The sequence below is a fragment of the Salvia hispanica genome, chromosome 1 (assembly GCF_029641045.1).
Source record: "Salvia hispanica isolate PSC_SH4W2 chromosome 1, Shi_PSC_v1, whole genome shotgun sequence".
NCBI lineage: Eukaryota > Viridiplantae > Streptophyta > Magnoliopsida > Lamiales > Lamiaceae > Salvia > Salvia hispanica.
Window position 1 is genome coordinate 34,272,898 of NC_142692.1, and position 25,881 is coordinate 34,298,778.

The 25,881-nt window shown below is 34.0% G+C and overlaps 4 protein-coding genes and 1 long non-coding RNA gene across 7 annotated transcripts; 4 read left to right on the top strand and 1 right to left on the bottom strand.

Moving 5' to 3' along the window:
• Positions 1-1,805: 1,805 nt before the first annotated feature.
• Positions 1,806-4,260, top strand: LOC148933670 (uncharacterized). Its single transcript, XR_016130497.1, has 2 exons — positions 1,806-2,650; positions 3,945-4,260. It is a non-coding gene; the product is annotated as an uncharacterized LOC148933670 (long non-coding RNA).
• Positions 4,261-7,984: 3,724 nt separating this feature from the next.
• LOC125218787 (protein DETOXIFICATION 33-like) lies at positions 7,985-11,179 on the bottom strand. Its single transcript, XM_048120554.2, has 9 exons — positions 10,839-11,179; positions 10,110-10,305; positions 9,689-10,034; positions 9,513-9,599; positions 9,239-9,295; positions 8,935-9,173; positions 8,708-8,826; positions 8,372-8,458; positions 7,985-8,279 (listed from the first exon to the last, which is right to left on the bottom strand). Exons 1-9 carry the CDS (start codon positions 11,079-11,081, stop codon positions 8,220-8,222), a joined length of 1,434 nt encoding a protein of 477 aa, XP_047976511.1. The 5' UTR covers positions 11,082-11,179; the 3' UTR covers positions 7,985-8,219.
• A 3,844-nt stretch (positions 11,180-15,023) lies between these two features.
• On the top strand, positions 15,024-19,424 carry LOC125223851 (uncharacterized). Its single transcript, XM_048127152.2, has 13 exons — positions 15,024-15,253; positions 15,372-15,586; positions 15,785-15,959; positions 16,576-16,659; positions 16,752-16,993; positions 17,122-17,350; positions 17,471-17,635; positions 17,849-17,983; positions 18,106-18,219; positions 18,397-18,444; positions 18,666-18,744; positions 18,951-19,007; positions 19,087-19,424. Exons 2-13 carry the CDS (start codon positions 15,396-15,398, stop codon positions 19,143-19,145), a joined length of 1,578 nt encoding a protein of 525 aa, XP_047983109.2. The 5' UTR covers positions 15,024-15,253; positions 15,372-15,395; the 3' UTR covers positions 19,146-19,424.
• An 846-nt stretch (positions 19,425-20,270) lies between these two features.
• LOC125222736 (cold-regulated protein 27-like) lies at positions 20,271-22,587 on the top strand. 3 transcript variants are annotated; one of them, XM_048125509.2, is made up of 4 exons: positions 20,271-20,427; positions 21,399-21,587; positions 21,729-21,966; positions 22,070-22,587. In XM_048125509.2, exons 1-4 carry the CDS (start codon positions 20,365-20,367, stop codon positions 22,156-22,158), a joined length of 579 nt encoding a protein of 192 aa, XP_047981466.1. In that variant the 5' UTR covers positions 20,271-20,364; the 3' UTR covers positions 22,159-22,587. The 3 variants fall into 3 exon arrangements, with proteins under 3 accessions (XP_047981466.1, XP_047981465.1, XP_047981467.1); XM_048125508.2 differs by having other exon boundaries at positions 20,273-20,427; positions 21,393-21,587; XM_048125510.2 differs by having other exon boundaries at positions 20,292-20,427; positions 21,384-21,587.
• Positions 22,588-22,836: 249 nt separating this feature from the next.
• Positions 22,837-25,881, top strand: LOC125222734 (uncharacterized). The gene is made up of 4 exons (XM_048125507.2): positions 22,837-23,334; positions 23,657-23,852; positions 25,019-25,150; positions 25,346-25,881. Exons 1-4 carry the CDS (start codon positions 23,033-23,035, stop codon positions 25,460-25,462), a joined length of 747 nt encoding a protein of 248 aa, XP_047981464.1. The 5' UTR covers positions 22,837-23,032; the 3' UTR covers positions 25,463-25,881.

Consider the following 25,881-nt stretch of genomic DNA (forward strand, 5'->3'; position numbering starts at 1 on the left):
TTTAAAATTATAATTTAGAAAAAAAAATAATTGGGTATGTGATACAATATCCCCTGCTATGCTATCAACCACACACATTACACATATACTCCATATAATACTCTCTCCTTACCAGCGGCGGATCCAGGTCGGATCGGGCGGGGTCGGCCGACCCCACCGCCGACCAACTAAGGCATGGGGAACTCCATTAGTTCCGGCATTTGAAGTCTCCGCCGACCCCGCGGTGCGCTGGAATGGGAAATAGAGTAGTCACGATTCTTGGTGGTCATATGTGTGTGAGACGAGATACTCATAGACATAGAGGAGTTATTTGAATAATTTGAGACGAATTTTTAAAAATTGAGTTGCACCGTGAAAATGGAGTTACTGGTGAGAAGACGGAAATGGTGAGAATTGGGAAAGAATACGATGAAAAGGAAAATACTCATTGTGGGACCAGACTTGTTAATAAGGCACTTTTATCTCTTTTGTTAAATGTGAATTAACGTATTCAATATTAACAAAATAGTTTTAATATTTCAAATAATTCACTCTAATTAACGTTTTATTACTAATTAATTAACTGTGATGGCCTCTAGAATCTAACTAATACCACGAAAATTTAATTACTACCACTATTTTTCATATAATGGATTGATAATTATTTATACATATGTATCTCATTTATTAAAAACAATAAAATACTAGATTTCATTATATTTAAAGGTTATGTTTAATAATTTCATAAAATTTTAATTAGTTATGAAAGACAACATACTACTCTTTATTCAAAAGTCTTCTTATCAAGTTTATGATTTTACATTAACAATGAACTAAAAAAAGAATACAAATGTTATGGAAAGCGAGGTGCTATTTCTAATCCATGTATTTGTAAATATGATTACTTTAGTGGAGTAAGATTTATGAAGATGACGACGGAGGAGGAAGCAGCAAAAAGGGTCAAAGTCAAGGAAAAAAGGATACCATCACAGTCGAAAAATAACAAAAATATTTTTTACTATATTCGACCCCACGAATTTCATTTTCTGGATCCGCCATTGCTCCTTACCAATAATACAAAATATTTTATACACTAATTTTTATTAAGTAGATATATTAGTGTTTTTGTTTTAAAAAATGTGGTATCTTCGTTGTAATAAACCAAAAATGAAAGTATGTTATTTTCGTTCAGATAGAAGAGTTATTTTAATAATGAATAACACAACTAGGTTTAAATTGTAAGATGGGACCAACGTTTTCGATAATTCATTTACCATTCCATGTAAAGAGTTAAACGAAAAAGTATCATCATTATAGTTGACCAGGAAAATTCATCAGCAACACTTACCTGGGTTCCATGAAATTCATTTTTCTCGAAGCCCTCCTTGATCAAATATTATTTTATTGGATTAAGGCCTTAAATGACTACTTTTTAATGTGCCTCTATTTCTTGTCTTCTACATCAAAGTTAGGAACCACTTTCAGTTTACATAAAATGAGCCTACTCTCTCGTGTTTTCAAATAACCTTTAGTGACCACAATCCTTTTTTGCTCGTTCTGTATGAACGCAATATTTCAACTCTCTAAATTCGCTCCACCAAACTCTTATGTTCGAAGTTGTTTTAGTTATGATATTTAGAATGATCATGTTTCTTAAGCAATTGTCTTTTCAATAATAATATATTCTTCAAATATCATTAGCAAACCTTTCGTGTTTTCAAAAGTGTTTGCTGACAAGCTCTTTATTTTATGCAAGTAGTCTCCTCTTCTTAATTCCACTATAATCATTGCATCATGCTTTGACCTCTTCCGCAACTCCAAGTCTAAAGCTAGCAATTTGCTTTCCCCCCGAACTAATTTGCTATGCTTGTCCTCTCAATTATTCACTATTAGTTAGTTTCCTTGAATTGCTTATAAACCTTGTGTATTCGTTAACGTGACCTTGTATCATGATGTTATTGATCAAATCGACAATTCCTTGTTATTCTTCTTTCTCAAATTCACCTATCATTTCTAGTCTTACTATATTGGAACAACCATCTGGTGAGACGTTAAACTTTTTAATTTGACCCTTTATGTTTCTTGACATACCTTTTAACAAGCTCTTTATTCTATATAAGTACTCCCACCTCTTAAATTCCTATATGATAATTGTCTCTTGATATGAGCCTGCATCTCCATATTTAAGGCAAGTAATTTGCTTCTCTTTTGACTAGTTTCCTCTTGTTTCCTTCGATGAGTTAATTTTATAAACTTTGAAAATTTTGTTGACAACATCTATCACACTGTTGTTGCAAATAACAATTTTTTGCTTTTCCTATTCTTTTTAAACCCATTTGTGACCAACCATCTCAAGTCTTATCATCTGGAAATACTTGAAGCTTCTCTAAACCAAGCCACGATCTTAAACTGGGTTTTACCTGCACCAAATAAATACAAAAATAATTATATTAATAAAATAAATAAAATAATCAAAAGTGTGACAGAATATTTGAGTATAGTATCAGGACCACTTGCCTTTTTCAACATATACATACAATCCTTAAACTGTCACACACCCCACATAAGACCCACACAACATACTCAACAAAAATTCCAACAAAGGAAGGAGGAGGATCTGCAGATAATTACAAGTCACACAATCCGACAACGCTCTTTTCACATCATAGAGGTAATTTCCAAACACACCTCTCTTTCTCAATTAACATAGTACACATAACAATCCAAAAACATGAAATAACAACTTCTTCACGAGATACTAGGACTTATCTAGATTACAAGTATGAATATGCTGGAGAGCTATTTTTGAAATTGGGGAAAATTAGAAGAACGAGAAAGAGAAGATAAGGAAGGGGGGGGATGCCGTCGGAGGCGGCGGCGGTGTGATGGTGGGGAGTTCATTTTGTTTTAGGTGAAATGAGGGAGGAAGATAAAGTTAGGGTATTTGATTGTGGGTCTTTTAGTTGGGCTCATGAATAAATTATTTGGGCTATGTAAACACTAAACTCGAACCCAACTAAACATTTGGGGCTGCACTGCATAGTGGAAGTAAATGATTTAGTAAGATAAATAAATTGCTATAGTTTTATGAAAATTTTAGTAAGGTATAGAATACCAATTCTGTTGGAGCACGAGAATAGCAAAGGAAGTGGTTTTAAATAACATAAGCTTTTTTTTAAGAAAAATTCTTATGGACAATAATAATAGTAATGATAATTATAACAGTTATAATATTAATAATAGGGTTTAAGCTTGAGACATTCCTTCTAATTTAATTAGATTAACTTTTGTTAAAAAATTAAGGGATATTGGCATCTAATATCACGAAACTTTTAAAAAGTTGGGTTTTTCCCACGAACTTTAAAATTAGCAAATAATATCACGAACTTTACCCCATGTTTGTTTTTTCCCACGAATGAAAAAATTCCCACAAATAATATTATGATACCGATTTTTTTTCGAATTATCTCGACAACAATTTTGAAAGTTTTAAGTTTTTCAATTTTTGATGATAGTTTTTCTAAAAGCACACCCTCCAAAATTGTTCTTTAATCTATTAAAATAACATGAATTTTTTCATTCGTGGGAAAAAATAAACCCGGGGTAAAGTTTGTGATATTATTTGTCAATTTTAAAGTTCTTGGGAAAAACCCAACTTTTTGAAAGTTTCGTGATATTAGATGTCAATATCCCAAAAATAAATTAGTACTTTTCTATTGTGATATTTTCAAAATGGTACATTCGCAAGTAAAGTCGGAACGAAAGGTTCAAGTTAAAGGAACTAAATGATCAAGGTGAGCTTTCTTATACTAAAAATACAAATTATATTTTATGAAAACTCGAACACATGTTCGTGATTTTTAAAGATGTTGTCTTGCCATAAATGTTTTGTGTATGATGCCTATCTGTTGGCTAAGGCCAAGTGAATTATGAATGATGATATATAAGTTGAATTCGGATCTCAGTGAGGGTGGTGTCCCCGCTCGGACTAGTGTACACGTGATATCTCTGACCGTGAACGGCATAGAAGGTGGCCGTGGAAGGTGGCCACCTTCCCGGCACAAGGATATATCTGACATATTTGGCAGAGAAGGTGACCGTAGAGAACACCATCTCTACGACACAAGATGTTTAGATATGGCCAAGGGCCAAGTACAGGAAAAAGGGGATGCAGCCTAATGTGAATATTTTTAGTAAGCTCAGGTCTTTTCAATAAAACCCCTGAGTGTTACTGTGATGATGGCTTGACAATATTTTCAAATGTATATGTATATTTTCTGAGGGCTGGCAATTTTTGACACGACACGATAATCCGACACGAATCCGCACGAAATTATTGGGTTTGGATCAAGTCTTATTGGATGCGGGTCATTATTGGGTCGACCCACTAAGAACACGAAAAAAACGGGTCGGATGCGGGTTGGATGCGGGTCGGGTCGGGTAACCCGTTAAAAATTAATATTATTATTTTTATTTTGAGTAAAGATAAATTTGCAAAAATTGTATACACAAAATGCCCTTCAAATTTTAAAAAGGATAATATTAATTTATTTTGATTAGATAGCATCATTAATTACATATTTTTGTGACTAATTTGACCTTATTTATAATTTTTCATTTGTATTGTTGTACAATATGTACCAAGACCCTTATTAAAAGATAAAATTTTAGAGAGAATAACCATCCATAGTATTTTAATGGAATAATAATGGAATAATTTTTTATTCATTTTATTTAAACTATCACAATGATATAAAGATAAATAAATTGCTTTTTTTTACAAAGTATAAATTAGGAAAACACTCTTTTGTTAGGAAATTCTCTCATATTATTTTTGAAACCATTGATATTTTATCATTAATTTCTAATTTTTAATTTTGAAAATAATATTATACATATTGGTTGATTATTCTATCTAAAATTATTAACATTATAATATGGGTCATTCAATGATGAGACATTGTTGGACTCAACACATATAATAGTAATACAACATTCAAATGTATAGCACTTGCTCCAAAAATTGATAAGATCATGAAAAATTATTAGTATTATTGTATAGCACTTGCTCAAATGTATAGCACTTGCTCCAAAAATTGATAAATCACAATATTTTCAATATTTCATTTACTGAATTATTTTAATATTACTTTTATAATTATTTTCATAGTGCGTAATAATATCATAATAGAGATGGTATGATGATAACATGTGGAACCCAACATGTAAGTTGTAACATATCCTTTAATTATATGACTGCTATGTAAATTGATATATTTAAATATTATGATAAACCACAACAAATTTTAGACTCATATTATAAAATTAATTTATGATTAATAATCTGTTATATATTATAGTGCATCAAATGATACATAAGAGCTAGTTCGACGATAGAAGGTTGTTGCTATCAACGTCTAGGCGTGTGACACTTCAAGTATATTAGTTAATACATTCAAAATATATAATTATGTCTTCATTCATGTGATTTTGGATAATAATATTAAATGACCATGTAATGACCCTACTTTGCATATTTCTTCATGTGTTATAATATATAGAAAATATTTGAAATTACAAGCTTCAAATTATATTTCAAATTACAAAAATTAAAGTAGTCGAAAGAAATGAAATAATACAATGTACGTGAGAGATCCAAGTGAAAAATAAAAATAAATCAATTAGTGTTTAGAATAAAAGGATAATTTGAATAAATTTATGAAAAATAAGTTTATACTTATAGATACAAAACGTTAATTCAGATATTATGTACTAGCAAAACTAATCAACAAATAATTTTATAATATAATTTATTTTACTATTATATTCTTTTTATTTTGATTCAATAAATTTAATTTAATTTTTAGTATTTTCACTCTTTTTTGTTTTGTTCTTTTTACTTCTTTAGTTCTTTTATCTTGTTTCAAATTTTTTTGTTGGGTTTTGGAACAAAAGTTATGTATTTGGAACAAAAGTTATGTATTTTGTTGGGTTTTTTTGGATTTTGTTGGAGTTTTGTTGTTTAAAATGGAACATCTTCATGCTATATGGCTTTTTAAAGTCTTGATCATTTTTTGAAGCAATATGTAATCGTGTTGTTATCGTGCTTAGGTTGTTGTCGTGTTGTTATCGTGTCGGGTCAACCCAAAGTGGTTCGTGTTGGTATCGTGTTCAGGTCGATATCGTGTTCTTATCGTGTCCAGGTCGATATCGTGTTCTTATCGTGTCGGGTCAACCCAAAGTGGTTCGTGTTGTTATCGTGTTCGGGTCGTGTCCAGGTCGTGTCCGGGTTTGAAGGTGGCGGGTTGGGTTCGTGTTCGGATTTGGGGTTTCCTTAACAGGTTGGGTTCGGGTTTGGCCTTATTGGGTTGGGTCGTTATCGGGTTGACCCGATAACGACCTAATCCGCACGATTTGCCAGCCCTAATATCTGACATATTTGGCAGAGAAGGTGACCGTAGAGAACACCATCTCTACGACACAAGATGTTTAGATATGGCCAAGGGCCAAGTACAGGAAAAAGGGGCTGCAGCCTAATGTGAATATTTTTAGTAAGCTCAGGTCTTTTCAATAAAACCTCTGAGTGTTACTGTGATGATGGCTTGACAATATTTTCAAATGTATATGTGTATTTTCTGCAATGTGTTCACTAAGTACCTTGTCTTCAGCCCTGCATATATTTCTAAATATGCAAGTTAAGCGGTGACGAGGAGGGGCAATGTTGAGCAGAGATGGCGAATGTGTTTCAGCTTGATAAATACTTGGATGCATCGTGTCTCCATACACGTTGTCATTTTCTCTTGACGACGAGGAGCGATGTAGCAGAGATGGCGAATGTGTTTCAGTTTGATAAATGCTTGGATGCATCGTGTCTCCATACACGGTGTCATTTTCTCTTGACTCTTCCGCCGGAATGTAAATAACGAACTTTTGTTCCTTTGTATCATGCCAGTTATTCCAATTTAATTTCATTCATATCAGTTTTGCCGAGATTCCCTTTTCTTCCCCGCTTCTTTAATCCTCCCCTAGTCGCTATAAACTGTGTTTGCTATCCTTAGCAAAGTGCGGTTGTAACAGTTACTAACTTAGTTTTTCAAAAACTCTTAGACGATATCCCATCTCAAATAATCAACTTTTTTATATCGAGTTGTCCCAACAAATAAGGTGATAATTTCATGATTGATGAGCTCACATAAATTTCTATGTGCTCATACAATTTCCTATACAAAATCTTCATCGAACCAATCTAAATAAAGAAGTTAAATTGACCACTCTTTCCTCGTCCATTTTTCATTACTTATTTTGAAATCCACAAAGAGTGAAGAAATAGGTAGGGATTAAGATGAATAACATTAAAACCACCCATAAACACACCCCTAAATTATTTATTTCCTATATTTATAGGCTATTAATTCATATAAGTATGACTGAACAAAATTAAATAAACAAATGAAGCAAGATTGAGAATTATATTATGATAACCCAAATAAAGCCTTGCTTTTGGATCGTGCAGCATTTCATAATCAACAAAATTCCAACTTGGGCTTGTGGACATGCAATTCTAAAATGAAATTTTTGAGTGACTTTTTTAAAAATTATGATTGGGCCAACTTATTCCATAATCAACAAAATTTCATAATCAACAAAATTCGAACTTGAGCTTCTTGACATATGCAATTCTAAAATGAAATTTTTGAGTGACTTTTCAAAAAATTGCGATTGGGCCAATTTATTTGAAATCTGCTTAAAGCTTGAAGAACTCAACTAAGTATGAATATTGGATATATTCAACAAACTAAACTCTAAGCCCAGGCCATAATAACTTTTTCCAAAAATGATTTTAAGACCCTTCCGGACTACAATACATAGTAGTAGCATTAAATATGTACAAACCCAATAAATAAAATGAGTTTTATTAGCCTAATTAGTTCGTCTACCATGCACCATTTGATATTTATAATTATCAAATAATTTTAATATCATGCACCATAGCATTACATTACTATTCTCATACAAAAACATAAATAAATAAGCTATAGTTGAAATTTACATATATGAGTGTTTGGACCGATATGAAATTCTGAAAATTTGATAGGTATTAATACACACCAACTAAAATTATATAAAAACTGACTTTGGAAATCCAAAATTTTATAATTAAATCCCAATCATAACAGAAAATCCCAAAATTTTCCAAATATTTTTTAAAAATTGAAAATCTGAAGAAAAAAACTGCATCATCAGTATTGGTTGGCATGATTTCCACCCCATTTCTTGACACGGCTCTCTGCCTCATTGGCCTATATATAACACAAGTTGAGAAATTTGAATCAAACTCTTCCACACACTTCATCATTATCGATTTATCACCATTATAAATGAACAAACAAACCTCTTTTTCCCAATTTCTAGTTGATACGATGCCTATCAAGATCACAGTCTGCAGACAAATTCCTCCAATCATTCCACCCCAAATTCCCTGCACATATTCACCATGTGGTTCAGAACATATTTCTTTTTCGGAATAAAATTTTATTTAGAGTGTTAATGAAAAAAATAAAATAGATAATAGGTATTTTCATTGTTAAAATTGTGTAGATATCTCAAAATATCAACGGTACATATAATACATATATTATCTTTATTGGAATAAACCAAAAAAAATAAGCGAATTTAACATAATAAATAGCACAACTATAATGAAATTGTAAGATGAGGAATTTCTTACCACAGAGCCAAAGTCGAAAATAAAGCCTAAGAGTATCCCGAGTGGTAGTCCCACAAGGTAATAACACCCAATGTTGATGTATGCCACAATCGATTGCCATCCAGCTCCCACGGCAACCCCTAACAAGCCACCACGAGTCATTATTGCAATGTTTCAAAAGTAATGTCGAAATTACGAAATTGATGAAATTATGTGCACTCTCGTTGGCATTATAGGCTAGGTAGTACCGGATAAGACGGGCTGAAGGCCGTTGAGTAAGACAGTGAGTGCGAGGAGAGTAGATAGCCTTGTCGTCTCCTTTGCCACCGCATCACTATTTGTGAAGAGGTAAGGGAAGAAATCCTTCGTGGCTAACACAGTAACCATACAAACCACCCCGATCAAGATGGTGGTGATCGACACCACCACCACCGAGAACTTTGCAGCCCTTGCATTGCCTGCCCCGAGCTCGTTGGCGACTCTCACACTGCAACGAACGTGGGTTTTAGACGAGTTGGATTTCCGTTTATAAACGAGTGAAAGAAGGAGCACCTTATGGCAGCATTGAATCCAACTGAGATCATTGCATCCCATCCATTGATATTCATGCTGCAAACACACATTTACACAAGGTCTTAAATCCTAACTCAATGTAGCCATCATCAAAATACAAAATCAAGAATCTTGTTTTCTCAATTATGTAGCCATCCATCCATGATCAATATCAAGAATCTTGTCAAAACCTAACTAGATTAAGAATCTTGTTTCCTCTCAATCAAGACATGAAAAAGAAGAAAAGGACAGTGCAACGAGACGAGCCACGTACCAAATTGAAAGGGCGTCGACCGGTATCACAGGGTTGTCCAAATACCCTGCTATCACTAGCAACCCCATCAAATACCATACCTCCAAGCTGCACATCGAAGCAAAGTCACACCAACATCAACCAAGATCCATGCAAACCTCAATAGGAAAAAGGCGTAAACGACAAAATCATTTTACCATAACATGACAGCAGAGGCCAGAGAGAGCTTCACAAAGTCATACAAGTCACGAAAGGCCAGCCAAGAGAAGCCACTCCACGCGCCATCAGACTTGGTGTAGAAGATGTACACCAACTGCAAGATCACAATGAGCCACCACGACACGTTGAGAGTGATTGCAGCTCCAGCGAGCCCCCACCCGAGGTACGTGATTAGATACCAGCTGAAGAACGTGTGCAGAATCAGAACGAAGAGGGAGATCCATGCCATTACCATGAGCTTCCTCTGCGATTGCAAGAACTTCTGTATAGGGAAATTCACCGCATACGCAAACATCTGTGGTATCATCAAAATCGCAAACCTACCTGCACCAAAAACATACTTTGTTCAAACACCAAACTACATTAAAGTTTTATATTCAAAGATTGAATGAAATGAACCTGCAGCTTGAGAGATCTCATCAGACTCCCCGAAGAATGTGAGGATAGGAGCAGCAAAGAGGTAGATGGGAAGGAGCAAGAACGACGTGGCGAGCAAGATGATCCATGATCTTTGCATATAAACACCAAGCATCCTGATCTGCCCTGCACCAAAAGCTTGCCCACACAATGTCTCTAAAGCACTTCCCATTCCCAACTGCAATCAACACCATATTTCTTGTTACATTTCACAGCAAAATGCCTTGTTCATATCTTACATTTCTAGAAACTTAGGTGTTTTCTTAATCATAAACCAACATACATTAATATGAATTGAACTCTTTACAAATATTTAATGATAAGATATCAACACACACACAGTATCTTCCTTACTTTCCAATAAAACATTCATATCAAATTGCATCTTCCAACATCATTAAAGGTGAAAAAATTTCCATTTCCCCTGTTTTTCATTAAAGTAAGCTCTTTCAAAAAATTAACAGTCTGTTTGATCAAATATCCACACACACACACACACACAAGCATTAAAAATTGCATCTTTCCCATTTTCCAAATATGCAATGAAACACAGTGTTACATCATATCTACACAGTACACACCACCTTCTCATTTCCAAAATCGAATTAGAACATGAAATAAATAAAAACCCACAAAAAAAAACCACACCACGATTCTTCATAAAAACACAAAAAGAAAAGGAGAAAAGAAGAAGCAAGATTGAATTTTTACCATGGCGCCAAAAACAAGATTTGCAATGACAGAGTTCTCGACGGAGACGGCGGCGAGCTCGAGCTCACCGAGTTGGCCGGCGAAGATCTGCGTGAGGGCGCCGAGCGAGTACTGACAGATGTAGGTGAATATCGCCGGCCCAGAAATCCCCCACAGCGTCTTCGACTCCACGCCGAAATTCTCCAAGAATCCGCCGCCGCCAACGCGCTTCTCGAGAAGCGGCTGCTTTCCGGCGCCGTCCATGGCCGGAATATTCGATGGGATGGGAGTAGTGAGTTTGAAACAGGTCGTTACAAATGTGACCTGATATTACTACTACAGCAGTGATTGTGAAGGAGGGATCAGGGATCAACTATGCTATATTTATGCTTTCATTTAGTACTACTGACCAATGAGAAAATAAATTAGAATAAAATAATACATCCTCAATGAATTTGACACGAGTTTTAATGCAAATTTAATAAAATAAAAATTTATAAAGAAAAAAATAATTAAAGTATTATTAATGGAAAATGAGTCCCACCTTATAAGAGATGAGAATTTCTAAAATTAGAAAATGTATATTCTTATGGGGACGGACTAAAAAAGAAAGAGTACATATTCTTGATTGTGAGACAAAATGAGTAGGGTAGGAAAGATAAAAGATACTCCTACTAAATTTTAAAAATTAAGATGTATGAAGTATTGTTTTTTGTCATAAAAAATAATTTATTTATTTAGAACAACTGAAATGGAATACGGCTTCACTAATTGGTACAAAATGATCACTATTTTTTGTACATGGTAGAACAAAGTGTGAAAGATTTGAGAAGGAGCATTTATTTATAGATTAATGAATGAATGTGGAGAAATTTGAGAGTGGCATATGAACCACCTGCCCATACCTTTATATCGGAGATTTGTTCTGTATAATCTTCACACCATCAAGTACTTAAGAAACTTTGCTCTTAGTCATTGCTCTAGTAAATTAGTTAAAAAAAATTCGCTTTTAAATTTTCTCGTCAAAAATTGTCGACTACAACAATTTATTCCTATGATTTAGTTGTTTTTTTTTTCTATGTTTTTAAGTGCATGGAAATATTTTTATTTGTTTCGATAATCGATTAATCTTTTAACAGTCTTATCCGCAATCAACCGTGTAAAATAAATGGGGCATATGAAATGAAATATATATAGACAGAGTAATTTTGATATCTCTAATGAGTGTTTAAATATACTTTTGCAAAATAAAAATGACGTCGCTGAAAATAGGATGGAATAATCTCCAATGGCTTAACAACCCGTGATTCAAATATATATAAACAAATTTATTGCTTTTTTTTGGAGTTGGGATAAACATAAAATTAATTCCTTACGAAAACGACATAATTTTTTTACAACTTGTAGTTTTAATATTATAGCTGTATAACTAACTCGTGTCAAATTCATTGAGGATGTCTAGAAGTCTTACTTTTATAGAAGAGATATCCAGCTTTGATTTATAACTAACTCTAAATTTTTATCAAATTTTGAGTACTTTGGCATTAGTCCAAATTGGCAATTGCAGAAAATAGTGGAAGACTATAGTATAGTGTCAGAGATTAGAAAGGACAATTGAAGAAAAATAAGATAGACACGAGAAGCTATTTCATGAAGTAGGAGTAGCTTTTTTTATAAAGTTTCTCTTGAAATCAAAATATACGTTAAACTCACAAGATAAATTTCTTTTGGAAATGTCTAAAAAGTCCTATTTTTACGTATTAATTTCCTATAAATATAGAAGAGATTTCCAAGTTTGGTTTATAACTAACTCTATTTTATAATCGAATTTTCAGTTTTTAGTAATTTGGCATTAGTCCAAATTGCATTGGCCAATAACTTAATTTTTTAGATTCAGATGTGAAATTCAATATACTATTGAAAAGCGATACTTGGTGGTGTGAAATTCAAATTTCAACTATAAAATTTAAAATTAGAGGTCGTGGCAATGAATTTCTATGTTTTTTGAGTGACCAAAACCCAACATAAATAGACAACACTAGAAAGCTACAATCGATAGATAGTACTTTACTAAATAAAAAATATGATCAAGACATAGCTCATTAAAGTCCTCCGGAATTTCGTTCATGGATTCTTCATTGAAGATATTATAAGCAATTTGACCTTCAATTCTAGACATATGATTAATGAGCTCATACAATTTCCTATACCAATATTCTAAAATAGAATTGAAATCGACATATTTTCCTGCATCACCATCCTAAATCGGGAGCTAATTCCATGATTAATGAGCTCACCAACTGTGAAGAAATAGGTTGGGAATTGAGATCATCAGTATCAAAATCACCCATAACACACCCTTAAATCGTATATTTCCTATATTTATAGGCAATTCATGAATTTCATATGTATAAATATGCCAGAACAAAATTAATTAAACAAACGAAGCAAGACTAAGATATAGATTATGAACCCAAAGGAAGCCTTTTCTTTTTTTACATTTCAATCTTTTTTTATGTTACATTATCATAATCAAAAAAATTCCAACTTGGGCTTCTTGAAGCAAATTTTGAGCGACTTTTAAAAAATTGTGATTGGGCCAATTTTATTGAATGTAAACTCGGAGCCCAGTCCATGATAAATTTGTCAAAAAAAGCATTGTAAGACCAAGACTATAAGACCAAACCTAAAAGATGAAATGAAATTTTAAATGACATTGATTTTTATGTTGATGTTTGGTATATAAGATTAAAAATAAAATAATTTTAGTAAGATGTGTTTGATAAGCTAAATTATTTTTAAAATTAAATTGTAAAATGACAGTTTTATCCTTAATACTACTATATATTTATCTCATTTTTGTTGAAAAGCTGAATTAGTAGAATATGCAACACATCACACATGCTAATTAATTTTTTATCCAAAAATACCAATACAAAAATATTTTTCTTGAGTTAATATAATGGTGCGAAATGTGATCAAACTGGTAACATGGTCAAACTGATTAAATTCACTGTAACGCAATTTTGTTCGAATTTCAGAAATTTGGTCAAAATTTATACAAATGATTTTGACAGCCATTTTTAATTTCCACTATCCACAATTATCTCAAATTTTGTCTAATGCTAGTGTACTAAAAATAGAATATTAATAATTAGGTCTAATATTTTGGCACCGACGTAACAAAATATTTCAGGCAAATGAGCTTTAACATTAATTAATAAATACAGGAACATGAGACTCTAAAACGTCTTTTCGATGTACTAATTAATAAAGTATCCTCTCAATTTATATTAATGGGACAAAGGCGCCTAATTAAAATAATCACATTTACAAAAAATTACTACTACAACATACTGTACTTGGTAACTTGAGGGTGTATTCGAAATTTAATGAAAAGTAAAATAAGTTATATATAAATATATCTAAATTTTAAATAACATAAAGAAAAGTAAAATAATTAGTTGGTGTTCTGTCAATTTAGAGGCTTCTTCTATATACTGTAGTTCTTTATTGCATATATATTACAGTATTTTTTTGGAAAAAATCTATATCTGTAGACCTATATATAATATGGGTTATGGGGTCCAAAATTACATGCCCACCTATTTAATTATGGTACCATTCGTATTAAATTTATTACTTCCCATGTATCGATTTGCAAAAATAATTTTTTGTCGCTCCTAAAATTCATAGTTATATATAATTCATGTTTTCATTTATGTTTTAATATGCCTCATTTTAAATGAGAAAAAAGGGATAATATTGCGTTTTCGTTTCATCCTTTTGCTGTTTTTGTGAGGTCATCTTAATCAAAATTTTCACTTAAAAATGTTTGTAAATAGAACTTTTTTTGAGAGGACAGTGAAATACATGACGACACAGTCAAAATGTTTAAATTCTATTGGCAATTTTTAGTTTGAGACATCCTATAATATTATGTACCACATTAATAATTGAAATATCGCATATAATTCGATAAAAGGCATAGAAGGTTGCGCCAATATTATAATTTTATTATTGTACTAACAATTTAGAAAACGTGTCATATACTATAAAAAAAATTAGCAATTAAACCATAATAAACTCAAATTTAGAAAAAAAAAGGAAAAACACAAAAAGACACCACTCTTTGACACTATGCTTCTCTGTTTCTTCCTATTAAAAAAAGAAACCTCAATTAACAGTATAACAAAATTCGTTCTTTCCAAAAATTCACGTTGCCACATCTCCAATCCATCGAATCCAATTAGATTAACTCAAAATCCGAACAAATTACAGCTAATAATCTGCTTGCACACACCCCACCACCAATTTTAAAAGCAATTTATGATTGATCGATCTCGCATCGAAACTCCCAACAAGTTAACAAAACAAGAGTTGGTTGCGAGCAGCTTCTTCGTCTCTTTTCATCATTTCCTGCTCCCTTTTTTCAGGTACTTCGCTTTCCACCTCGTAATTCTCACTGCAGACGGTTCAGCTGTCGAATTTCACATCAAAGTCTGCACCTTTATTGAGGAAGCTTCTAATTGTTGTCTCCTTTTGCTGCTGTAGCTGCCGTTTCTTGATCTGGGTCTGATGGAGGGAGAAGGGAGCGCGGTGAGAATGGAGAGCCCGCAGATGAAGCTGCAGGCCCATCGGGCCTTCACCTTGGAGCCTGATGAGGCGGTTTCTTCGCCGGTGACGCGGCAGAAGGCGGCGGCGGCGAAGCAGTTTATTGAGAATCACTACAAGAATTACCTGCAGGGGTTGGAAGATCGCATGGAGAGGTGAAAATCTTGATTGCCTTTTGGATTTAATTTGATTTGATGAATCTGTAGTTGTTGTGTTTTTGCTTTTGAAGGGATGCTGATTGGATTTGACTTGAATTTTACTAGTGTGGATTCTAGAAATGTGAATGAATTAGGTGAATCCATGTGCATTTTGTTGGAGATTTAAGTTTTTATTTTTGGGGTTTGTTTAATTAGGAGGAGGACGTTGCAGCGGAGGGCGCAGGAGGCTCAGGTGTCGAGCGAGGAGGAGGAGATGATGATGAGGAATTTGGAGAAGAGGGAGACTGAGTATATGAGGTTGCAGAGGCACAAAGTAGGGATTGATGATTTCGAGCAATTGACTATTATTGGTAAAGGAGCATTTGGTGAGGTATGTTGGTTTGTTTGCAGCTTTAGATTTCACACATTGTACTTGCATTTGTTTGATCTGATTACTTGTTGGTTCAATGAGCTGATTTGCAGAAGAACTCTCATAGGTTTAGTATTGATGAAACGACGAGATGGCACTCTTTGATTCATCAGTTGTAGGAGTTTATTAGAATCATTTACCAAAGTTAAGCTAGAGTAGACTTCACAGTTGACTAGCTTAACTTGAATCATGTGATTCATCTATTTAGAAGGTTATAAGGAAAAGTCTTGATTGGTGCTATAAAGAGCCACTTGATTGAAGATATATATGGCATTAGTATTTGTGAACTCAAGTTCAGCTGATCTATTTGCTCGATTTACCTAATAAATTTAGAGAGGGATTTGCTCTAATTCCTACTAAATGTGACTAGGCCGAATTGTTAGTTCATTAAGTATAAATGATTCTTGGATATGCTACGGCATTATATCTTAGCCTGTCCTTGTCATCCAAAAATAATTACTGCGGGTGATATGGTCCGAAGCAAATGCAAATTTATCGTTCACTTGTACTTATGTGTGGCCAGAAATGGAAAACGTAGATTATTATGATTCGTTCGTGACTTAGTTAAGTGATACAGGTTAGACTATGTCGAGCTAAAGGCACAGGAGAAATATATGCCATGAAGAAATTGAAGAAGTCGGATATGCTTAGCCGTGGGCAGGTGAGAAAATATAAATAGAAAAATGAAAGATACAAAATATATTTCCATGTACTTTGTTGTTGAAACTCACTGGATGAGATGATTCCTTATAGGTTGAGCATGTTCGTTCCGAGAGGAACCTGATGGTCGAGGTTGATAGTCGGTGCATAGTGAAGCTCTTTTATTCCTTCCAAGATTCTGACTTTTTATACCTCATCATGGAGTATTTACCTGGTGGTGATATCATGACTTTATTGATGAGGGAGGATATCCTCTCTGAAGACGTTGCCCGGTTTTACATGGGGGAAAGTATTCTAGCTATCAGCTCGATCCACCAGCATGGCTATGTACATAGGTTTATATATATTCATCCTTCTATGTATCATTTTAATATAAATGATGTAGCATGTGCATATATAATATAAAGTTCCTTTAAATATCGATTTATTGAATATGGCATTTGTTCGAATTTGCAATCTGTAGGGATATCAAACCGGATAACCTCATATTGGACAAAAATGGACATTTAAAACTTTCTGATTTTGGCTTGTGTAAGACACTGGAGAAATACTCGTCAATATTGTTGGAAGATGACGATTTTTTGGCTCAAGATTCTAAAACCGACGTTGAAGGTAATGCTGATGAATTGACTGCTCCCTGGTTAATGGCAAAGGAGCAGTTACTACAATGGAAAAGGAACCGTCGCGCCCTGGTATATTTCCTTTTTTCCTTTGGTTTTATATGAATTTGTTCATAGGTCTCCTTTTGTTTTCTCTTCTCTATTATGTCTATAACATATAAAGTGTTATGCACTCAACAATCTTACTTGTAGGCGTACTCTACTGTTGGAACTCTCGATTATATGGCACCTGAGGTCTTATTGAAGAAAGGATATGGGATGGAATGCGACTGGTGGTCTTTAGGTGCCATAATGTACGAAATGCTTATCGGTTATCCTCCATTTTGTTCTGATGATCCCAGAATGACATGTCGGAAGGTACACAGTCTCGATCGACTCTCAAATATGCCACCTTAAAAATTTTATTCGCTAACCTTTCCAAAAATCAATTCTTTGTAGCTGGTTCTTATTTGTACAATTATTGGATCATTTTTCATTAGAAGCTTTTCTGATATAGACTTCGTTGGCATTTAATTGTATTGAATTTTCCTGTGACCTTTTGTCGTTGAACTATCTTTCCTTTTGTACCAGATAATAAATTGGAAAACATGCCTAAAGTTTCCCGAAGAACCAAAAATCTCAGATGAGGCGAGGGATCTTATTTGTCATTTGTTATGTGACGTTGAGAAGAGATTAGGGACCAGAGGAGGCGTGGACGAAATAAAGGTATGTAAAATGTTGCATTATTCAAGGATGTATTTGAAAATGCTGATTTTCATGTATCGGAGAAGGGCTGATTTTCTCCCTCTTCTATCATTTGATAATTTCTAAGTTTATTTCGATTTCAGGGACATCCATGGTTTAGAGGTGTTAAATGGGAATGCCTCTACGAAATGAAAGCTGCCTACAAACCCGTCGTGAATGGAGATTTGGATACACAGAATTTCGAAAAGTTTGATGAAGTGAGTTCATTTTAATATGTCTCAAACTAGTTTTAATATGTTTGTTAGTCTAGGCAAGTATGACATTCCATCTATTATCTTCCATCAATTCTTTCTCTTATAATCGAGTAAGACTATACCGATACCATTTTGCAGCATTTGACGATGTTCTCTAATGTTTTCGCCTCTCTTTCTCAGGGAGAAAATCCACCATCTAGCACACCAAGAGTAGGGCCATGGCGGAAGGTAACTTGTGAAGAGGATTGCAAATTCGGTTAAATATTAGGCCATTTACTTGAGCATATTGAACAAGAAACAAGAAATGTTAAATACATGTTTTTGATTTAATAAAGTTGATAATTTTTGCTTTCAAGAAAGGAATTCTTTGTAAAATTGTTACTTGTGATGATTAGATACCACATGGCGAGTTGCTGATGATCTAACATGTCGATTTTCTTGCATGACAGATGTTAACATCGAAAGATGCAAATTTTATCGGGTACACTTTCAAGAAATCAGATCTTCTTAAGTCAGCTGGAACCGCAGGTATCGCCCTTCACTAAGATCACGGACAGTTATTGCTTCGATTGGTCTCAGCTTAACATATGCTTCAAGCAATATAGGGAGTAGCATTATATTAATGCTTACGTGCAACTAAGATTTTGTCGGATATAGAACTCGAATACCAAACTTAAGACGTCCCTTTGCCCTTTCTTGAAGTCTATTAACCTATATATGTTGTTGTTGCGCAGGTATAGATGTGAGCTCAAATCCATCTTCAAGGCCTCCTTCTCTGGTGTCATTATTTGGTATGTTAAATCTTCGACTACACAATGAGGCATCGTTATTTCTACTCGACTGAAAAGGCGAACTTGACTCCTAATGCAGGTCACGTAGGGCTAGAAGACTCGGTGATAGCTGAGGACGACCCAAAGCCCCAAGCTTGATGTTGTTTGAAGCTTAAACCAATGCTCGTATTCGGATTCAATGCGCGTAAGCGGCTTGTTCTTTATGTATATGAAGAGAACTCAAGATCACTCTGGATAACAATTTTGGGCATAATTTTTCAATTCTTTCTTTGCTTCTTTGTCTAAATCTGTTGTTTCTACGTTGGTGGAGTAATGTTAATATCTGCAGGAAATAACAACATTTATGTAAATTATTTAAATGTTTGTGCTGTTGTGCAACGAATTTGGTGCTGAATATATCTGCATTTTCTCCCTAAATCATTTTCTTTTTAATTATATACTATATCCAATTGATCTTATTAGTTTGACAAGATTATGCTAAAAAGAAAATGATTTTGTACTAAAAGGAATGATGAATACTTGAATTAATTTGAGTTCTTCCAAATTTTTAAATTTATTATATTAAATTTAACTCGATAATATATCAATCAAGCGTGAATTTGACAATAGAATATAAATTGTAAGTCTACTGAGAAATTAGATTTAGTAAGTATTATCTGGATATTTCATCTTAGTTTGATGCTAATTGGATTAAGCAGAAAGAGCAATATTATAAAAATAAAAAAAAATTAAAAAATAAGTACACTTCTATATTTATCTTATGACTCAACTTGCGACAGTAGCCAAATAGATATTTTGTAGGATACATTGAATGAATAGATTTTTTTGTTGGAGTCTCAATTAAATGGAGTATCTGACATTTCTCTGTCAGTTTAAGCTTTTGCAACAAATCATGACGTCAGTCAATACTTATTTCATACTGGCTCTTCATGAAATTAATGTATAAAGAAATAAACATTAAACAGATATTTTTTTGACAGCAACGTTTACATTTAATTATTATAAAAATGACAACAGCACATTATCTTAGGTATTTCTAGGCTAATATTTATACTCCATATTACTATTAATATTTAGTTATATTGGTTAGAATAAAACCTAATTAAATAATTATTTTTACAATTCATATAGTGCAAACTTAAAACTACGGAAAAAGTATGAAAATATCGTTTATGGCAAACACGTGTAAAGTAGACCACGTGGCATGAACTTTTTACTATTTTGCCACACCACAAGGGTTACCCCAAACAAATATCTCAACCAATTACAATATCGAAATTTAATCTCTTAACTTCACTAAAATTCTCAATTTTTTCTCTGGATTCGAGGTTTTGGACAAAGGAAAAGGAGAAATTGTATGGATTCATCTGAGTTACCCTCGAGAAATTCTGTCGAGCAAGAAGAGACTTCCAAATTAGTGGTAAATCGCTGTTATCCCTCTCAAATAATTATGGTTTATAGTTGGGAAAAGGAGTAGTTTTGATGAATTTTTGTTTTTAGCTGACATTTTTTTTATAATTATGCCGTGATTCGTGCAAAATTGTGCAGAAATTTGCATCACGAAAGAGCAACTGTTTGAGATATTTGATAGTTGTTCAATCGAAAGAGGAGAATTATGTGATGTGCTGATCTTAATAGGAATATCTTCTTCCCCCGATTTCACTGTTTGTTTGTTGATGAGATGATGAGAAGAATTGCCTTCTTCTGTATCATGTGTTATTGTTGAAAAGTGGCTGAAGTTTACAAATTTTTGGAGTACACAGCTGATTTATGACAATACTGTTTCAATTTTGAAGATTTAGTTGGCTGTGTTATGAAGAAAGAGATGAATCTGAGTAGCAGAGTGAATTAGCTTTGAGCATCTCAATTTGTTTCCCAACATTTCTTTGATGGATTTCACCGTGTTTAATGGATCGTCTTAGAGTTCGCTCAAACTTTGAACTACATTTGTTTGTTTTTCCCATTAAGGAAAATGCTAATATTTGCTTGATGGAATGGTTATAAGGTTGTATAAATCATTTAATTTTTCCTGATTGCCTCTGCCTGTGTTGAGGAATTTAGTATCAATTGAATTTAGTGTATATATAGTCGTCCTTGCGCCCTGCAATGATGATGTTTGCTGGTTCTTGAATTACTACTAATCTTCTTGAATCTATTTATAATTTGTTACTGAAAGTTGGTATCTTAAACCATAGACTGAGTTAGGGTTGTATAAGGATTCCATCTTGCCTGAATGCTGAATGTCCCTGGGTTGTGAATCTAGAGGACAGACATTCCTTACCCTCGTGCATTGATGCTCGTTCTTTGATATGCACTGAACCGTATGTTGGTTCTTGCAATTATATGGATTTCCTGGTTTTAGTTTATTCAATTTAGTTCTTGTAGTGTCAGGAAAGAGAGCTGATGGCAAAGGAATGGACAGACGAGAAACACTGCTTGTTTCTCAAATCTATGGAATCAACATTTGTCAGCCAGCTATACAAGTCAATAGAGATGTTTGGCTTGCAGTCTCATACAAGCTCTTCATCGCGATCAAAACCTCTCAAGCAAAAGCAGACGAGCACCCGAACTACTGGACAGGTTTAACCTCTAATTACCTTTGTCCATCAAGTAGTAATTTTTGTAGTGTTATACTGTTATGCTATCTGTATAAGTTTCCAAATTCAGAAACCATCCCTAAACGTTACTGTGTGCTATTTGCAACCTCTTCCGCCAATGTAGTTTAAGGTTCACCGAGATGGATTTTGGTCTAAAGTCGACTTCCAAAAGGATGAATCTGAACATGACCAAAGAGAGGAAGGTAAAGTTCCATTGTCAAGTCCCTGGATCCAGCGCTATCGGAACTCAAAAATACAGGCAACCAAAAGGTGTCCATCTTCGTCTGCTAAGGCTCCTTCAGCAACAACACATACGAGCAACTTGTCACCTTCACGTGAAAATGACAATGGCGATAATATAGGTATTTTCCATCCCATTTGGACATATTTTTGTGCACTACCATCACATTTGCTCCCGGAAAACCTGTGATGATTTCTTTAACATACTCATATCTTTTCTAACAGAGATGTCAGATCAGAACTTCAACGATGAAGCTGTTACAGAAGAGCTGTCTGCCAAGATAGTCGAATACGAAGACAATGAGAAGCCATGATCAAGTAATTACTTGCTCTCCTATCATCTGCATAAAACACACTCTGGCAACACAAATTCCAAATCATTCCCTCTAGTTGTTCCCAATGGCACTACCATTCGAGCTAACAACATCGTGGAAGGCCATCCGCACAAACCTCTCGAAGACTAGAATGCTGATGTAGTTTAGATAGACCCAAAACCAGAGGATCCTAGTATTCTGATTGAAACAATTAAAACCTATGACTCCATGAAAAAAGAGTTGACATGTGGAGAAGGGTGCCGGAATCTGCACTAGTTATGTGGAGTAGATTATTTTTGTAAGCTGTCAAAGCAGTGGCAGACTGCAGCTATCCCATTACTTGGGTTTAGAAACAATCCCAGATTTTATTCTTTATTATTAGAATTCCAAAATTTTCTTATTGTTATATTGAAAACAACATTCTAGGCCCTCTCAAAATTGTATTTTGAGCATAAACACTTCTCCAAACTGTGCCTCATAACATCCCTTTATAGTTACTAGTACTGCTTACATATGCTAGTAAGATACTCCCAATTGCAATTTCTGTTGAACATTCAATTTGTGTGACCATTCAATGATAATAAGCATACCTGTAAATAAAAATGGACGATATATATTATAATCACATATTCCACCGCTTAAAAAAATCCTATTTAATTTAATTTATTTTTAATATAATTTTTGTTTTACTGGTTTTGGATGTATAACTACTCCTAAACAAGAAATTGGGGCATTGAAAATTGCAACTTTTTGCAAATCAGCCATAATTTTGGCCTCAAATTCGCAGCAGAATCATATCTCAAGATCTCATCAGGCAAATTCGGTAGGTTTCAATCGGACAACAGTTCAAAATCCTAATCTTTTTTTGCTACAAATGCCTCCGTTCAATTCCGCACCGAGGGCGCTGGCGCGTTTGGTAGCGCTCCGTAATCCGTCGCGGCGGCGCACGAGAGATTATCCTAGCTTCAGCCAGGTTCGGCCTTCGAGTAATATCGCTGGCAACAATGCATTTTCTCCAGAGGAAAATCGGCGTCACGGGAAATATGGTTTCCTAGGCTCTGCAAATTCGTCGCGTATTTGTAATTTTGTTCAACAAAAGAGAGGGTTTTTGGGATGCGGTGATGGCGAAGAGGGCGGTATGCTATCAAAAGTGCACCAGGAAAAGCGTGTGTTGGGGTAATCTTTGTTTCGCTATTGTTTCGAATTTCTGTTTTGATTCTTTGTGGCTCTGCGTGGAAAGTGTAGATTTTGAAATTGGGGATGGATTATGTGATCTAGGTTAAAATGAAGTATTATGATGAAAAAAATGGATAATTAGTGAAAATTGCTGCGAATATCTGATAGCATGAATTAATTTACTCCGTTATCAATATCGAACTATTTGTGTATTGAACTAATGATCAGTCAATGTGATTTATTTGGAGAAAGTAGTGTGGCTTTTGATTCAGTTAACAACTTAACAAATCTGCAATTTGCTGATTTATCTTTTTCATGTTAGATATTCACCTGAACAGTTGTTCAATGTGGTTGCTGCGGTTGACATGTATGAAGATTTTCTTCCTTGGTGTCAGCGCTCACAGATAATATGCCAGAACCCTGATGGAAGTTTTGATGCGGAGTTAGAAATTGGCTTTAAATTTCTTGTTGAAAGTTATACATCGCATGTGGAGTTAACAAAACCAAAATCCATTAAGGTGAAGATCACGCAACTTGGTCCCCCATCCATATAGTCATATTCGTTTGTTCCTTGTTTTGCTGGTTGGTTGGAGTATAGGATTCACAATCACTACTACTCCACTTGTTATTAATATTAACCTAGCACTTCATCATTTGCTTAAAATTAGGAATGGCTTCTCCAAAGAGATTTTTGGGACTGAACTGTTAATTTATGTTGGGGTTAGGGTAGAGATATAAGGTTGTGGTTGTTTCCGGATCAAACTGATTGACTTTATATAGACATTGTGCTGAGTTTTAATGCTATAAATACAAGGCTTGAAATAAGGAGCTGTTTTTAGGATTAGAGATGAATATTTTGGCTAATTATATATGTCGTTTGCTAAACGTAGTGATAATATAAGGTAATTATAGTTGTTACTATGAGTTCGTTTCCTCCAAAGTGATTCACTTGTTACTGCTACACTCTATTCAGATTTCGTAAAGTTGAGTTGTTAATGAGTTTCAACAAGACCTAAATGTCTCTATCTTAATCTCCTCCATTGGAGGTGGATTTTAGAATGTTGATTGATCTATTTTGGATGCCGTCACATATGTTTTTACTTCTTAGACCATATTATATTCTGTATTTTTTATTCTCCTTATTTTCTTTTATGTCAATAACTTAACAAACAATCTTAGTCTTGTCTTTGGAAAAAAGAAGATTGTCAATGAAACTTATCCTCAACATTGATCTTATTCAGAGGACCTTTCTGTTTATCTAATTTTTATTTTATTTTTATCATTTCTTCTCATATTTGTTGTCTTATTATGAAGAAAACAATTTAGAATAGGAAATGGAGTCTTAACTAAAGCCTAAAGGAATGTGGCATCACACGTCTAGTGTTTGCTCGAAAATGTACTCAGTATATCATAATTTCCCGATTGTCAGATGGCAAGGAGCCTAAAAATAATAACACTGCACCTTCGTATCTGATTACTGATACCAGTGCAACTCCAATATGTTCAGTTTTGGCTTTTTTGTTTTACCCATGATCTTATGGAAAGTAGATGTATGGTTGGTTAAGCCCAGCTTTAGTCAACAGTTCAATCTGTAAGGTTGCCATTATTGTTTTCCTTCCAGCAAGTAATGCGCCAATGAAGTTTTCCTTATTATAAAACATTTATTAGGTCTGTTTTGTTGCAGACGACTTCATCCCAAACTAGTCTTTTTGAACATTTGATTAATGTCTGGGAATTTTCCCCTGGACCCGTTCCTGGAAGTTGCAGCCTCTATTTCATGGTGGACTTCAAGTTTCAATCGCCACTTTATCGACAAGTAAGCCTCCTCAGTACTTTTAACACTGTAATTTTAGAACGAGTTCCTGTTTTGGAAACTTAAAAGATAGCATGATTTCTTGATACTTCTTGCATAGGGAAAAAAGAACCACCAAACACCAAGCACGAATATTATTTGTTAGTTATTTCTATAAATCTTTATGATTTAATGTAAATCTTTATGATTGTATTGCAGGTTGCCAATATGTTCTTCAAAGAAGTGGTTTCTCGGCTTGTTGGTTCGTTCAACGATCGATGTAGACTAATATATGGACCTGGGGTTCAAGTTCTTGAAAATAGCTATAATCACTGAACATAAGAGAAAGTCATTTTGATCATCTTGTCAAAACCCTGTCTTTTACATAAGCTGAGTTCTCTCATTTACTATTGAAATGCTGAGAAAGGTACCAACCCCTCCCTTGCCTGAAATTTTTTTCTTCTGATACGTCGTCTCGATCTATTTCTTGAAACGATGTCGTTTTGTTTTCTTCGGGCGATGGAGAGAAGAGGTGAAATGATTCATGTATATGGTGAAAGGGGATATTAGGCTTCATTACCTTGTAGAAACATGTATTTTTCTAGTTCTTTTTTACCTTAGGTTAAGGCCCATAGGCCATATGTATTTGAGAAAATAAAATAGGAACTTTATACTTAGAGTTTAAGTGGATTGAATTGTTATTGAGTTGATCTGATTATAATCCAATATGTTAATATTAAACTTGTTATATAATA

Bases quoted from the DNA above. Each gene is read 5' to 3' on its own strand.
- LOC125218787 (XM_048120554.2), bottom strand. From the start codon at position 11,081: ATGGACGGCGCCGGAAAGCAGCCGCTTCTCGAGAAGCGCGTTGGCGGC. The intron at 9,600-9,688 runs GTAAAATGATTT...TTCGATGTGCAG, and splicing joins GCCTCTGCTGTCATGTTATG to CTTGGAGGTATGGTATTTGA. The intron at 8,280-8,371 runs GTTTGTTTGTTC...TGTTATATATAG, and splicing joins CTAGAAATTGGGAAAAAGAG to GCCAATGAGGCAGAGAGCCG.
- LOC125222736 (XM_048125508.2), top strand. From the start codon at position 20,365: ATGGATTCATCTGAGTTACCCTCGAGAAATTCTGTCGAGCAAGAAGAG. The intron at 21,588-21,728 runs GTTTAACCTCTA...CCGCCAATGTAG, and splicing joins GCACCCGAACTACTGGACAG to TTTAAGGTTCACCGAGATGG. The intron at 21,967-22,069 runs GTATTTTCCATC...CTTTTCTAACAG, and splicing joins TGACAATGGCGATAATATAG to AGATGTCAGATCAGAACTTC.
- LOC125222734 (XM_048125507.2), top strand. From the start codon at position 23,033: ATGCCTCCGTTCAATTCCGCACCGAGGGCGCTGGCGCGTTTGGTAGCG. The intron at 23,335-23,656 runs GTAATCTTTGTT...TTTTCATGTTAG, and splicing joins CAGGAAAAGCGTGTGTTGGG to ATATTCACCTGAACAGTTGT. The intron at 23,853-25,018 runs GTGAAGATCACG...GTTTTGTTGCAG, and splicing joins CAAAACCAAAATCCATTAAG to ACGACTTCATCCCAAACTAG.
- LOC125223851 (XM_048127152.2), top strand. From the start codon at position 15,396: ATGGAGGGAGAAGGGAGCGCGGTGAGAATGGAGAGCCCGCAGATGAAG. The intron at 15,587-15,784 runs GTGAAAATCTTG...TTGTTTAATTAG, and splicing joins TTGGAAGATCGCATGGAGAG to GAGGAGGACGTTGCAGCGGA. The intron at 19,008-19,086 runs GTATGTTAAATC...CTCCTAATGCAG, and splicing joins TTCTCTGGTGTCATTATTTG to GTCACGTAGGGCTAGAAGAC.